Raw genomic sequence first — 15,959 nt, 5'->3', positions numbered from 1 at the left:
TGTGAACGTGCGCGTACGATAGTGGCTTTCATCGTTACCCACTCACACCAATAGTCATTTACGACTAACAAAATATAAATACACGACGAGGAGATTAGAAATTGTCTATTGTTGATCCTTAAATAATAGTGCTTAACGAGGCTCCATAAAACTGCAAAGGTGATAACTACAACCTTAATCCTAATTTCTATAATTATAACAGTTTTTCAACGTGATCAAAATTATGTTGGCGGTCATGTACACGGGACTAGTGGCGTGACCAGAGGGTTTTTTGGGTGTTTACCCCCCCCCCCCTCTTCTTACATTTTTCCCCAATAATTAATCTATTATTTATATACTAAAACTGTAAACAGCTTAAGTTTAATATAAACTTAAACCTCACCCTTCCCTTTCATAATCCTGGTTACGCCACTGCACAGGATTACCGGAACATTACAGGGATGTAACTGGTCAAGGGCGTCTTTCAGTCTTTGAAGGTGATCAACCCGAATTTTTTTTTGTACAGATATAATTTTAGATGTTTAGTAGTAGGTAAATATTCAAATTTATAATTTTTCTTTTCATTTTTTTAAGTTTACTTACCTAGTTGTTAGTTAATAATCATGAAAAATTGACTGTATGATTATCAAATTATTAGTAATAAATTAATTCATTAGTTGAACATTATTATGATTAAAAATTAAATCATATACAATTAAATGTACCAATAATAGGTACCTACTTAAAAATATTGACTATTATAATGTGTAGGTAGATAATAATAATGCAAATTATTATCATCACTCATCATACATTATTATTATTGGTAACTTTGACGCAAATAAAGGGGGGGAATTGAGGTGGACCTAGTCCCCTCAAATGTCGGCCAAGTCTCCCCGACTCAATTGTCAGTACTTAGAACTAAGAATATATAATTTTTTAGAAAATATTATGGGGGGGGCTTTAGTCCTCCCAAAACAATTGGGCTATTGCACCTATGATTGTATCTACTTATATTATAATAATATTTAGTACAGTCGACTCTCGATAACTCGAACCTTGATAACTTGAAATTCTCGATATCTCGAACAAATTAAATTTCCCTTCAAATACCTAACAATATAACAAATAAAGATTTTAATAACTTGACATTTTTAGTAAGTAGAATTCCCCTCGTGAACATTGAGTTACCTTTCGACTGTTTAAACTATTTTTAAAGGTTTAAAATTCGCTCCTTTCCCTGCCCCCTCAATCAAACGGGGCCCCTGACGCAGCTAGGTACTTATATAAAACAATGTATAACATACATCAAGCATAACGCATGATCCATTATTCATACCTATGCTGGGCCTCACGATTGCCGCTGGTATGTCGTCCGCTTGTTCGGCAACCACCCACTCGGCCATGGCTTTGGTCATGGTGTACGTGTTTGGGTGGTTTCCCTGCATCCGCCGACCCATCTCTCGCAGGTCGTCCTCGGACATCTTCTGGCAGCAGTTGATCACGAACCCGGGATCGGCAGGTGGCTTGTACACTGACTCTTGGATCGTCATCTTGTCTGCGTTCGAGTACGCCGTCGACACGTGAATCATAGCCTGCGACGACAAAATTATATTTTAGGTATTAATTACTATGTAGGTATTATATCAATATCATTATTAAAAAACATACTATAACATAGATCAATTGTCATTATTTTATTAGGTAGTTATTACCTTTTTTATGATATTTTGAGTAAGTTATGAATATGTATAACCCTACTCTCTTAACTATAAGATATTATTTTTTAAAAATTGTCATAACTCGCTCTAAAATTAATATATCGTAGAAAACCCACAAAAAAAAACAGGAGAATAATGTTTAGGTTATTAGGTACCGTCAAGTTTGATAATAGGATATAACATTTACTCTATTATTAAAGCTTACTGCACAAAATTGGAACTGAAACATGTTGAACACAATTGTCCAATGCCATACGTTTGAAAGTCGGAGACAATAGTGGTCTTAAGTATAGGTAATTTGAAATAAGTTGTAAATATGACGACGATGAGCAATTTATTTGAAAAAAATAATAGTTGTTGAGACCGTTTTACAGTCCACGCAGCAATGTCGTCTATATTATTTATACATAACATCAGAATTCTGAGCCTCGTGAAATCCACGGAGGAGTTGCTTATCAAAATATGAAGTTAATGTTGTTACTCTCACATTGTCAATATTAGGTGAGAATATTGTCAGTGTGAAGTATTGTAATTGTTAGGTTAGGGAAGGTTTAGATAGTCAACCACTCACCGAATCGTTTACTGTCACAGTGTTTCAAGTTTTAAAAAAATGCGATCGATTGTCACTATTATGATTAGTTGAATAATACTTTAGCATTAGCAGCAATCATCAAAACTGCATTTCACTTTAAAATGTACAAAAACAAAATATGACATCGTTCAATTTCGCACACGTGTATAACATGACCACACGCGCTTTATTCCCGAAACACGCGATCCAAAAACCTTTTAAATGACAGCAATATCAATTCAAAAATTCTAGTTTTATTGTTTTTTTACTGTTAATATTTAATATATTATTATCGTGCTTATTTCTCAATAGTAAGTTTACTACACACACCTTTTCCACGGTATATAAAATAAATTGTGCTTAATATGGAAAACGCTATTATTACGGTCTATATGATTCACCCCAGTAGCGTATTTATTGTGGAATGGGCGTAGGAGGGGACTCAACTACCAGGAATCATATTATATTCCTACTATAAATTCTGGATCTTATTTAGGAAAGAAAAAATACTAAAATATTCATGTTATTGAAACGTAATTGGACCGAATTGCTCAGAAAAATAAAATAAAAAAACTAATATTTTAATACTTTGTGTCCATTTATTTATACTTTATACTTCATGTCATACCAATTGATATAAATTTAAAGTAGAAAATATCAAACAATAGACATCTAATTAGGTAACCGAATTGATTTCATGTCTTTCGAGTTAAGTATGAATATTTTCATGAGCTCGTGTGGGTGGCAAGCAACGGGACGTTTACATCATTTATAAAGTTTACTGAACACAATATAGTAACTATATTAATAGAAATCACTGGATTACTTTGAAAGAAAAATATTTTAAATTTGTATGCAGTACGGATTCTGTAGCTACAGCTAGGTGTCCTTCAAATATGAGGAGAAAAACTGGCAAAGGTGTAACTTACATAAGCACGAAAAGTAAAGCATTATAAGTAGGTATATATTATAAGGTATTATAATATTATATTACGCATCTGTTAAAAAATAATAAAACAGAGCATGGGCGTCCGCTATCATTTTTCTAGGGGAGGATACTTTAAAAAATAAATTACGATTTTTTTTTTTATAAATAAATCTCTTAACTTTAATAAAATAATATATTATAATATCATATTATATATAGGTCTAAAATGTATAGTTTATATATTATTATTACATTACATCAACACATTATTATGTTAATATACATTTTTGGGACAACAGAAATAAAAACCTAGTGAGGGGGGGAGGGTAATCAAGGGCGTAGCCAAAGTGGGGCAATTGCCTTAGCTAACAAATATATTAATGTTTAAAGAAATTTCTTTCTACGCCCCTGTGGATAACTGCTCCATCTCGTCACCTCTAGGGACTTTCGTGAGACGGAAAACGATTGTGACACGAAGTTTTTCGAAGCCGGTACTACTATTACAAGTTACAACATTCCATTGGATGGCCAACCACTTTTTATAATGCTACACCGAGACCGAATTTTTCCTTTGGAGTTCGATTGTACGCATTTGTACGCTTTATAGGTCAGTAGAAAACCGATCCATAAGAGTGGAAACGGAACTGTTCGTCGCATTAACGCTGTAGGCAGGTAAGGTATTAATAATTTGTGGTAATAATATTGAATTCAATAATCGACAAAGTTGTAATACTGACATAGACGAACGATCGTCACTAAAATACAATTATAATATTATAAAAGTAAAAATGTTCCTTGTCTTCAATACTTGGCCTTAACCAGTCAAGTTTATGTTAATATGTATATATAAACGTCATGCATACTATATATTAAGTTTTTTTTTGTTATTTTGTTAATTTCACTTATTTTGTTATTTTGGCTCGCGTTGGCTCGAAACGATCGCAATATTTTTTCAATTGTCCCGGATTTTAGTCAAAATGTTTACTACCAAAGAAATATTTTTTCGTTCATCTCCTTAATATGAAAATTACATTATTTTACGCCACCGATTTTTAATTTAGATAAATATCATAATCTGTTTTTTCCTGCAAACTAAAGGTTTAAAACCTATATGCATTGTCTGGAGATTCCGTACAAGAGACAACGTTTTCGATTCGTTTTCAATTAATTTTCGTCATTAATTCGTAGTCGACGAATGAAATAAAAAAAATTAGCTCCAAAGTCCTCTGCTGGGTACGTACCTTCAACTTTGGCATCGACCGGCACAGGTCGACGACGCGTCGCGTGCCCAACGTGTTGAGTGTGACAGCGGTGCGAAGGGTTTCGTTGAACTTGACGGTGGCCGCCGAGTGGAAGACGATTGTCACGTCGGAACACAGCCTTTGCCTGTCCTCAGCGCTCAGACCTAAGTCGGGGTCGGACACGTCACCGTTGATGCACACCACTTTCTCGAACACTTTTCCCGCGTCGTCTGCGGACCGAATGCGATCGAACACCTGCAGAGCAAGAAAAACCACACATCCCGTAAACACAATAGTACGATATTAAGTGGGTGTAGGGTGCCTATAAATTATCTTAGAATTTAAAATAAATTAAATTTTCTAAAATATTGACTCGCATAGTTTAAAAAAATTAATATGCTTAATATACTATCTCGAGTAGGTACCTATTTGGAACACTTTTAAAGTGTTCGTAACACTATTTTTTCCGTGGTCACTAAACGGTCTTTACTCGAAAAGTTATAAATAATAAATATTATGAATGACTTAAATTCTTTATTATTCATTAGTCATTATACTGTATTAATTTGTATTAAAATGTAATTTACATAATAACGTCGCGGACTAGGAATTAAATTATTGATCGATATAAATATTAAATATTGTATCCTCAATGTATTATGTGCTTGGAAAATGACTTACATTAATTTGTTTTAATAAATGTTCGTATAAGAGATTCTCGAAAACGATGGTTCTAAATAAGTGCAATGTAAAATCGATTATGAAACTGCGTAGGTATAGTCATTTGATAGTACTGACCATTAAAAGTTTAACGATTGGATGTATAAGTTTTAAAAACTACAGTTTACGTCTACTATATAGGATGTACTGATAAATAAAAACCTGACATATAAAAATGAAAAGTAGATACAAGTTAAATCTATGAAAAAATTATGAAAACTATACGGTTAATAAATACTTTAAGAATTACTTATGTCCGAAAGAATAATTTGAAAAAGTTATTAAGTTTAAAATTAATTTGCTCCACAAAAATATTGATATTTAAAAAGATTGTAAAAAATAAACTCCATAGCTAAAATAAATGTTTTAACACTCAACATTTTTCAAAAAATTCCATTTACAAATTAGATATTTTGAATTTTTCCAAAACAATTTAATACAATTTAAAATTGTTGCTTATTTTGTACTTTAAAAAATAAAAAAATATATACTATACTTGTAGCGTAAGTCTCTATAGTCTATACATAATTTTACATAAATATTTTTTTTTTTATAAAACAGGTTATTTTCTTAGTCGAGTCAATTTGTTACACCTTGTATACCTGAAGCGTTGTGACGCGTAAGGGTAAAACTAAAAAAAAAACAATTTTATAGCTGTGATATGTGTAGGAATATAAATTGGTGTTGTTTAATACACGATGTGCCAATGCCCAACAGTCAATAAAAATGTTACGAGTTTTCGATTAAATCCAATTAAAGGTCCATACAAAGGATTCGTACCTCGTTTTTCGTTTACATTACATAATGTATGTACGCATACATCCGGGACGGATACAGAATCTGGGGGTCTGTGGGTTGGGGGAGGGGGGGGGGGTGTGCATTAAATTAATTGTACGCAGCACAAATATATTTTATGTTTTACATTTTTAAATACCTATTATATTATAAGTATTAAATCCATCACTTGCGCTCATTGTTGAATTAACATTTGGGGATGGCGTATACATAATAATATATTATATTGTCTCTTATAAATGTCTCTTATGACACTATATTATGGAGACACGGCTGCCCACTCAGCACCCTGAACATAGCGAGCCAGGAATTTAGTACCCACGTCCGAAGAGTAGGTATATGAATTTCCTCATACTTATTTTCAACTTGTAACGATATTTATAATGTATTATGATCACAGTATTATGTTTTGAATTTTGTCTTAAGTAGTTGGTCATGCGTAGGTACAGTTTTGCGTGCTGCTTGTCAGCGTTATTTTATGTTTCGAAGATGCCTTTACGAACATTACAAACTTTACTTAAAACTTTCAGCAAACGTGCGTCTGACACCGATCATCAATATTTATACAATGAACATTAAACATACTTTAGACACGTGGTCCCGAGACAACATGACGTGGTAATACATATAATATTGTATGCCAAAATTACGAAAACAAAATGAAAAAAAAGCCTATACCGCACGTTCTACTTAATCGCGTGGTTGTTTAATTCCTGCTAAATATCTAATCGGGTCTTAAACATAATATTTAGTGATGCAAAACAATTTCGGTATCGACGTAATTAAGTACATATCGATGGACGATGATATCGAAGGCAATATAGAATAGAATTATAGGTTCCTCATTTTAGTTTACATTTTGACAACAAATACATTTAATGATTCAATCAGATCAATATACTATAGCAAATATAATTTATGTTTTATTATTTTATTTCCACGTATTTTATTTCATTTATTATTGTGTTTTTTTACTGTGCTGGTATATTATTAAATAATGAAGTTTCAAAAACTTTTTATTATGAGTGTACCCGTACAAAACCTTCAAGAAACTTATTTCAACTGATACGATATTGGTATTCGATATCGAGATCGTGAGATAATATTGATATAAACGCATGTAACTATGTCGTTACTAAAAAAATACCGTACTGCATCACTAATAAGATAGGTACTACACAATTGATTATCATTGCTAGCCGTCTTTCACCTCAGCCGTCCATTATAGAGCTACATAATAATATATAGTATTCGTCCTTGACTTGCATCTAATGGGCATTTTACACCCTCTGCCCACCATTTAATAATAATACGTCGAGAGTCTGGAAAATACCAAATTGACGCCACTGCTATTTGGGACTTATACTAATATACATTATATACACAATAACAGTGATGCGATCGGATTACGTGCACTCGCGTCCTATTAAGCCACAATATATATAGTCGGTTCCCCACCCACACCGCCATTTTTTCAGTGGAAAGTTATGAGTTTGAAAAACTGCAAACGTCTATATTTCATAGATATCTATATTGTGTTTCAGTGTTTATAGAAAACAATAAAACATGCAACGGTTTAGCCTGGGAACAGTGGTTAAAAGGACCATTTTGGCGGTGTTTTTGGTCGTCTAGCCTTTGATTTAATACATTTGTTTTTAGTGTTCAATAAAATGCAGTGCTATTTGAACCTAACTACAACTGAACACCATCGTGGAGTGTAGACAGCCACGTGTCGCTTTATCGTGCTAGGTGACGATACTTAATACTCTACAGTCTAGGTATTAAAAACATAGCCTAATGTAATATCGTAAACGTAGTTGAAGTTATGGTTATGGTGGTCAAAACCAAAACCTGCGGTATCTACCACGAAAATAAACTAGTAATGGTGTCGAGTCCGCGGTGGTCGAATGGCCAATCGGGGTGTGTTCTCAGAAATTTTTTGTGTAAGAAATGAGTTTAATAATCATAAATATAAAATAGGGCACCTATATAGTACCAGCAGCTGTCCTACACGAATGAGGTTATCATGGGTACTGGTATGATAAACTTCCGATAAATTGCGACTGTAACCTATCCTCATATCTGCAGATGTTCTGATTATACTTACAGACCTCGTTAGCTTGCACAAATAGTAAATACCTACGTGGATTGTGAGTACAGCCGTTATAGTATACATAGATAGTAAACAATAATTGACATAAATATAAGTCGAAGATGTCTTATTAGGTACCATATCTGCAGGTTGGAAATGTCGTATATAATTTGTTAATTATTATTTATTTATTTTCTATGTATAAAACGTACCTCGGCTACTGTCGCAGGGTTAAAACATTATTTTTTTGTAAAACAGATCGAACGTCTTATAATACGAGCATATATATGTATATAATTTATCCTGAAAAATCAACAAATTAATATTGGCCCAGATCTCTGCGATCAGAGCACGACAACGCGCATAAAATAGTTATCCAGAATCCACATCGATTTACAACGTTTACTATATCAGATATTTCCTATAATCACCCTGCGTAGGTGTCATGATGCAATAGAACGATAAAAAATTAAATTTTTAATTTATTATAATATAATAAATTACTATACTAGGTCAAGCCGATAACGGAAATTTAATGTGGCCGGTATTTAAAGCACGCGCGTGTAATTACAGCGGACACGAGAAAGTCTAAATGAGAGTACCCCCTAAGTACGTGTACCTAATAGATAAAATATATTATATATTTGTACAGTGTCGGCGGCCAATTGTAAAACTATATTTAATAGTTTGTACCTAATTCACAGTAGGTATACTTATGTGAAATAATATACAACAGTTTTCGTTTTCCAGTCTCAAATTGCGATAACGGTAATGGTACTGAAATTGTTATGATAATAATATATTAAAACAATAAAGAAACGGCCAGTGAATAAAAATGATATTATTATATAATATGTAGTGTTGTCGAAGTGACTTTGCTGCGGCGGGCGTAAGTACAATTTTAGAGAATTTTTAATGATTTTATTTTTAAATGACATAATAAATGTTATGTAAAATTTGTGATGTAGGTACTTTACCTACGTTTGGTAGTGTACTAGATATGGGTAATGGGTATAGAGTGCCATGAGATAAGTACTAATTAAATATTAATATTGAAAGTTCACGTGCGTAATGTGTTGAAAGTCAAAACGTACCTACGTTATCCTGCATTAGCTATAGCTATCCCGTAACGCGCAACGAGTGCCAATTTTTTTTTATGGACATGTTGATTCATGATAAAAATGTATAATCTATTAGAGCAACGTAATTTATTAATGAACAGTTTTTTTTAATCAATTATTAAAAGTATTCTATAATCAATGAAAATTATAACACATTCTTGATTTTTTGTTGTTATAGAACAAACCTGTCTGTTGGTTAAAATAATATTAAATGCATTTGTTGTATAAATTATATCTGTATTGGACAAGTAGTGTCACTGATATTATAGGAAACAGAAATATTTATTTAACATTGATGGAGGAGTGTGGTTATGTGAATTTACTTTTTTATTAATAATCTAAGATTTTTCCAAACAATTAGGTTAACTGTCCGCTTAAGAGGACGCACAAGGCTATTTGTTGTCACCGTCTTACAAGTGCGTAACATAGAAAATTTACACACAGATAACGTTTAAATCCGTTAGTTTAAAAATTAGAGTGAATCAACTTACAAGTTGATGGTAAGAGCATGTGTGTTTGTATGAGGGTTTTTTACGATGGTTAAATTTTTTAGCAAGATATGCGTATATAATAGAGCGTAAATTAAAAATGCTCATAGCTCACTTCAAAACTGAAACTGAACTATCGTAGAAACCCACATGCAAACACAGATACTGTTCTTATCATCAAGTTTCATAATAGGTCGATTCACTCTAGTTCATAAGCTAATGTAGTTAAACGTGATAATATGTTGAGCGTAAATTTGCTATGGTATGCACTTGTAAGACGGAGACAACAAATATCTGTGTAACGTCCTCTTAAGGATACAAAATGTAGCATACACAAAAAATTAATACTAAATGATTGTGTCAAATAGTTGTTTGTAATTAAAGGTTTAAGTACAATGGGTTAAAATTAGTACGAATTGGAAAAAATTAAATTACAATAAAAATCTTTTATTTATAACAAAAATTTAAAATTTTTATTTTTTTTAATAGTTTATATTTAATAATAATAATAAAAAAAAATTAAATTTTAACTTTTAACTTTTAATTACTAACAAATAACTACTTTACGTTAATTTTTTGTGTATGCTACATTTTGTATTCTTAAGAGGACGCTACACAGATATTTGTTGTCTTCGTCTTACAAATGCGTAACATGGCAAATGTACGCTCATGAGAACGCGGTTAGCTCCGTTAGTTTAAAAATTTGAGTGAATCGACCTATTATGAAACTTGCTGGTAAGTACATTATCTGTGTTTTTGTTTTTTTACTTCAATTTTTTAGCAAGTTATGCGCATATAATAGAACGTAAATTAAAAATGCTCATAACTCACTTAAAAACTGAACTATCGTAGAAACCCACATGCAAACACAGATACTGTTCTTATCATCAAGTTTCATAACAAGTCGATTCACTCTAGTTTATAAACTATAATTGAGTTCAACGTGATCTGTTGAGCATAAATGTACTATTTTACGCACTTGTAACACGGAGACAACAATTAATATCTGAGTAGCGTCCTTTTAAGTGCTATTTCGATGGTGCCTTTCTTGACGCGAGTTGAATTTGAAGATTTTAGAAAATAAACTTATGTAGGTAATAAATTGATATTTATATCAATAGCAAAGATTTCAAAAATTGTATGTTAAGTCTGTATATGTCCAGACACCAATTTTTACTGGAAAGATGTTTTAAATTATAATATTCCTAAAACATTATAACTTGTGTTCAAATTTTTTTTTCGTTACCAGAACTATAATAATTATTGAACTGATTAGATTAAAAGCCATAATTATATTACGAATTCAAAATTTTAATAGATTTTCATACGTAATGTATGAGAATTTCAATTCCCTGTGGTTATTTGTTTTTGAATTCCAACAAGAAAATAAAATTATTTTGTCGAAAAGGTGTGTAAACATTTCCATTTTCCCATAAGTAAGAGGTTAGGTTAATTTGTTTTTCGTTTTCCTCAATTGTTTTGAAAAAATTAAAAGTACTGAGAATTTTTTTTTTACTCCCTAGAGTAGGTAGGTACTAACTGAATTCAAGTTTCAACCAGAAACCTCCCTCAAATAGTTGAAGGTTTTTAATGTTCATATAAAAGTAGCGTCAGACACACATAAAAAAAATTAAAGTGTTATAACTAATAAGTTATTATATACTAATAACTCGCACTAAAATTAAAACATCAATAAAATCCTATGAAGAGCCCTATGCTTAAATAATATTCTTACCTGATATAATTGGTCGATTATAATTCTAATTTTTAAGTTAACATCACACGATTGGTTCTGCTAAACGTGTTGGCCAGAGAGAGAAAACAAAAAGTGCATAGACATGTCGTGTGTTAATTTCAGGGGAAAAAAATATTCCTTACCGGATTTTCCAACAGCTCCTGGAAACGGCACTCTATGTCCTTGCCCCGCTTGGGCCTGATCAGCAGGTAAATGTTCTTCAGACCGGGACACGACCTGAGCAGCTTCTCGATCAGAGCCTTGCCCACGAACCCCGTGCCACCGGTGACGAACACCGACGCGCCGTCGTAGAAGTCCACCACTTGCCCGTCAGCGGGGGGCGCGTTCCAGTCCTGGCAACCCAGGTCGTTGTTGTTGTCGGCCATCTTATCGTAATCGAGTGCACCGAGATGATGGATATTCAACGAGATTTACTTTGTGGATCACTGCAGACGTCCCGCCTTGATCTTGTGTATCAGTAGCTGAAGTGCACACCCTGTTCGGTGACCGCCGCTGTTAAGCCCGGACAACCGCTGAACGACCGGACATCGTGTGCCGATATTCGTGTGTATGTGACGCTGCAACGATAGAAATTCGGCAAATTAATTTAAAAGTGCAGCGACTGCTATAATATAACAAATACATTCCTACTGTGAGCGAAAATGGAATGGAATATACGCGACGATGGTGTGGGTGGTGGGGGGGGGGGGGGGGGGTGACGACAAGAGGAGACGTTGTGCATTATAACCACGGTCTAAGATACCATGGACTAGAGCGGCGTCGTCGTGGCAAGGGGGGGTAGAAGGGAGTGGTTGGCAAATGTCCTTCTACCATACTTTACTATTTAAGTGTATCTCGTGTAATTAGAAATACTGAACTATCAACGCGCCAGGCGGTGGTGGTTCAACTTTTATAAACTACATTTTTAAATTACACAGCTCTACGAAGATTATAGTTTTGCGAAAATATGTGAAATTGTTTAATTCTTCATTTATATCTTTTAACATTTGTAAAATATTGTATAAAGCTATAATTTAAACTATGTATACATTTTTTTGTTAGACTTTTTTTTGTTTTGTTTTGTTTTGAGGTTGGGTAGGAATATAGTACCTAATCATATTATTCGAACACGCTCCTTAATTACGTAGGTCTATATAAATGTTTTTAGTAAAATATTATAACTGAATTAGATGTTGTCTGATTTAAATTATTAAATTATGTATTTACACTTATTAGACTAATTTTCTTCGCATGCAAATTTATAATTTGTAAAGAAAAACATAACATGCTGTATACAGCTTAATAGAATAATATTTCACAAGTATATTATAATAAAGGTAGGTACACATATTATTAATAATATTCATTGAATCATTGAGTGATTGCGTTTTTTAATCGATCTCTTCAAGTAAGTTCCTTTCATGGCCGTTAATATTTGGAACAGGGCTTGCAAACGTTATAATAAAGTTATGATTATAACGTTATATTCGAAAAAAAAAACTATTGAAATTTGTAAACGTTAATAAAAAAAATTAAATACCGCAAAACAAAACACGACGATTAACAAGATATATTATACATCATTAAACAAAATATAACGCAAAATGTAATTTATAGAATAACATTAAACGGAAAATAACACTAAACGTAATTTATAGAATTATATCATTGAACAAAAAATAGCTCTAAACGAAATATTTTAAAAATTATTTATTTAAAAGGTCTATTGGTTTCGTAGAAACATTTATTTCATGCAACTACAATCTAAGAATACAAAAATTGATTATATTATATTCCGTATTCTCGAGCCTTTACCTACCCGCGTTAGTTATTATTTTTTAATTTAATAGGTATATCAACACTATTTTAAATAATGATAAACGAAAAACTTGTATAACGTTTTAGTTCCAAATAACGAAAAACGCAAAAATTATGTAACGTTTTAATTCTAAATAACGATAAACGCAAACATTATGTAACGTTTTAATTTTAGATAACATAAAACGGAATTTTGTTTAATGCAAGCCCTGATTTGGAAGGGTGGGAACTTTCTGCTTAGTGTGATTGCGTCTATAATTTGATGAAAATGATATAATATTATGTATCATTATTGGCCCCATCGCATATTATGCCTTAGGATCTACACTTCCGTTTCACGTTTCATGTTCCGAATAATAATAAATAATTTGTCTTCACAATTCCGTGATTTGACCGCCGTGGTTCGAATGCTCTTATTGCTTCCAAATAAGAAATTCCCTTTAGTATGGTATTGCACCAATATGTGTTTATATTATCGTGGATGTTTCAAAGCTCTATGTATTATTGTTAAAGCTTCACCAGTAAGTGCCGATTTGATGCCACGAGTAGTTGACAATTGACGGTTGACTTGACGAATATAGGTCATATGTATATATAGTACGTCTATTTCGCACACCGACTTGTCAACTAGGTAGGTAGGTAGGTAATCGTAATATTATGGCAATTTTCAATTTTTTTTTCTCTCTTTATTTTCGAACATTTGGAAATTATAACATTTATTATACAATAATTGTATAATATAACATAATATTTTAATATACGAGCTAGTTGCTCGAAAATTATTTGTTGTATTCCCGGAAATTCAATATCGAGTTTAATATTTTGGAATGTTTCCCGTTCAACTTGTCACCTTTACGCGTTTTTAGTGTTCCAGCGTGGCTGTCTGCCGTGAAATCATTGACTTCTACACGTTTTCAGGCGTTCCAGTGTAGCTGTCAGCCGTGAAATCATTGACCTTGTTCCATAATCTGGTTAGTTGCGCCGCTTCAACACTCCGCGACGAGTTTTTAGCTCTGGAAACGATCGTACGATAATTTGGGACTTTGGCCTAAAGACTGATATTAAAGCTGGTTTTGTTTTTTTGAAAGACCGTTCGAGATTCATGACCATTAGTTTCGTAATATAATTAGCATCTTTGTTTCAAACTTTGTAATTTGTATACTGCGCGAGTTGTATTACATTTTAAACCAAGTTGGTTTGAAATTGTGCTGTTATAAATTATAATACGCGTGTTAGGTACTCGATAATAATAAATTTACAGTCATTATTATGCGTACAGGTAGCATTTTGTAATGATAATGTTATAATATTATTATAATACTGTTATAATAATATTATAATCACGAATAATATTAGTATAATGTTATAATAATATAAAAAAAAAATTGCTACCTATGACGGTCAGTATTTAGGGTAAGACTGAGAAAAGTCCAATTGGTACTAAGGACTAAATCGATCTCACTTCGTGTGTTACAAAGTTAATTCATACTCTTACAACACGCAAAACTGCTATTGCGTATATTGTTCACGAATCACTAATTTTTATTTCGCTCAGTTGTTCCGCTCGAAATACCGTGCTTTGAGATTTAGCATATAGGTACAAATAGCACAATTTTTTTTGAGGGTGGGGGGGACTAAAGCCTCCCTTTTATAATATTTTCTAAAAATTATTTATGCTCTATACGAAGTACAGACTTTTGAATTAGGGGCACTTGACAGAAATTTGGGGGGATTAAGTTCCCCCCCCCACACACACACACTATTTACACCAGTGAAATAGAGCAGGAATATGATAATATTATTCCTGTGATTATTAATTAGTAATTACGTATTTTTATAGATGTACCTGGGTACCTATATTTAGCATACCTACTCAAGTGTAGGTATCTACCTATAAATGTATTAATTACTAACTCACTAAATTAAATTAACAAATCTTATATTTATATCATATAGGTCTTGCTTTATATGATTAATTTTCGTTACATAAATTGTGATATTTGTAAACAAAAACACATCACAGTTATTAATTAATTAATTAACTCATAATATTTGTACCTATTAAATGAAATACTTAAACGGGCATTTGACTGTAGCTGGGTACTCGTCGCGATGATGGAACGTATTCTCGAGTATAATTTATTATTGTGCTCAGATATCGACCGGACCGTGCTTATCTTACGTTAGATACGCATGATAGGTACTGAAGCAAGTTCAAATATGATTACACTTTTTTTTATATATAATATTATGGTCATGAAAAAAGATCAAAGATATTAAATATTATGATTTATTGAATTCACCTAACAAATATCAATTACTGTAATAGGGAATTTAATTAAATTAAATTAAAACCTTTCATGTCCATAACTCACAGGTAAAAAAATAAACTATTGCCATTCTTCATATTATGTATAATATTTTAATTATGTTAAAATAAAGAATAAATGTACTAATGAAGTTAATTTAGGTATTATATATTAATGAATCAAGTGTTGGTCTGGGCTACCCGGGGGCCCTTGGATGTTTTCCAATATTGGGGAGCCCATAGCCAAATGGGAAATTGTATATTTAAATTACTTGCGAGTCGTGAGTGGGACATTTCAAATTCTTTTTGAACAATAAACGACAACGTCAGCTGGTTTATTCAACACATTCTGCATTCTGTACAGCATTTAAATATGTTCTTCTACTTCCGTGCACAAAAGTTAAGTGTGAACGAGTATTTTCAAAACTAAACTTAGATTTTC

General features: G+C 32.3%; 1 protein-coding gene across 1 annotated transcript in view; it reads right to left on the bottom strand.

Moving 5' to 3' along the window:
- The window catches only part of LOC132942439 (putative fatty acyl-CoA reductase CG5065), a 52,604-nt gene that overhangs the window by 12,628 nt on the left and 24,017 nt on the right, over nucleotides 1–15,959 (bottom strand). Inside the window, exons 2-4 of the mRNA XM_061010816.1 lie at nucleotides 11,535–11,969; nucleotides 4,441–4,695; nucleotides 1,319–1,574 (exon numbers count right to left, since the gene is read on the bottom strand). Of these exons, the coding sequence (XP_060866799.1) occupies nucleotides 1,319–1,574; nucleotides 4,441–4,695; nucleotides 11,535–11,777 (754 nt within the window). The 5' untranslated portion in view covers nucleotides 11,778–11,969. The remainder of the gene's footprint in view (nucleotides 1–1,318; nucleotides 1,575–4,440; nucleotides 4,696–11,534; nucleotides 11,970–15,959) is intronic.

This window comes from Metopolophium dirhodum, chromosome 1 (assembly GCF_019925205.1).
Source record: "Metopolophium dirhodum isolate CAU chromosome 1, ASM1992520v1, whole genome shotgun sequence".
Classification (NCBI taxonomy): Eukaryota; Metazoa; Arthropoda; class Insecta; order Hemiptera; family Aphididae; genus Metopolophium; species Metopolophium dirhodum.
This window is presented reverse-complemented; position numbering and strand designations above follow the sequence as displayed.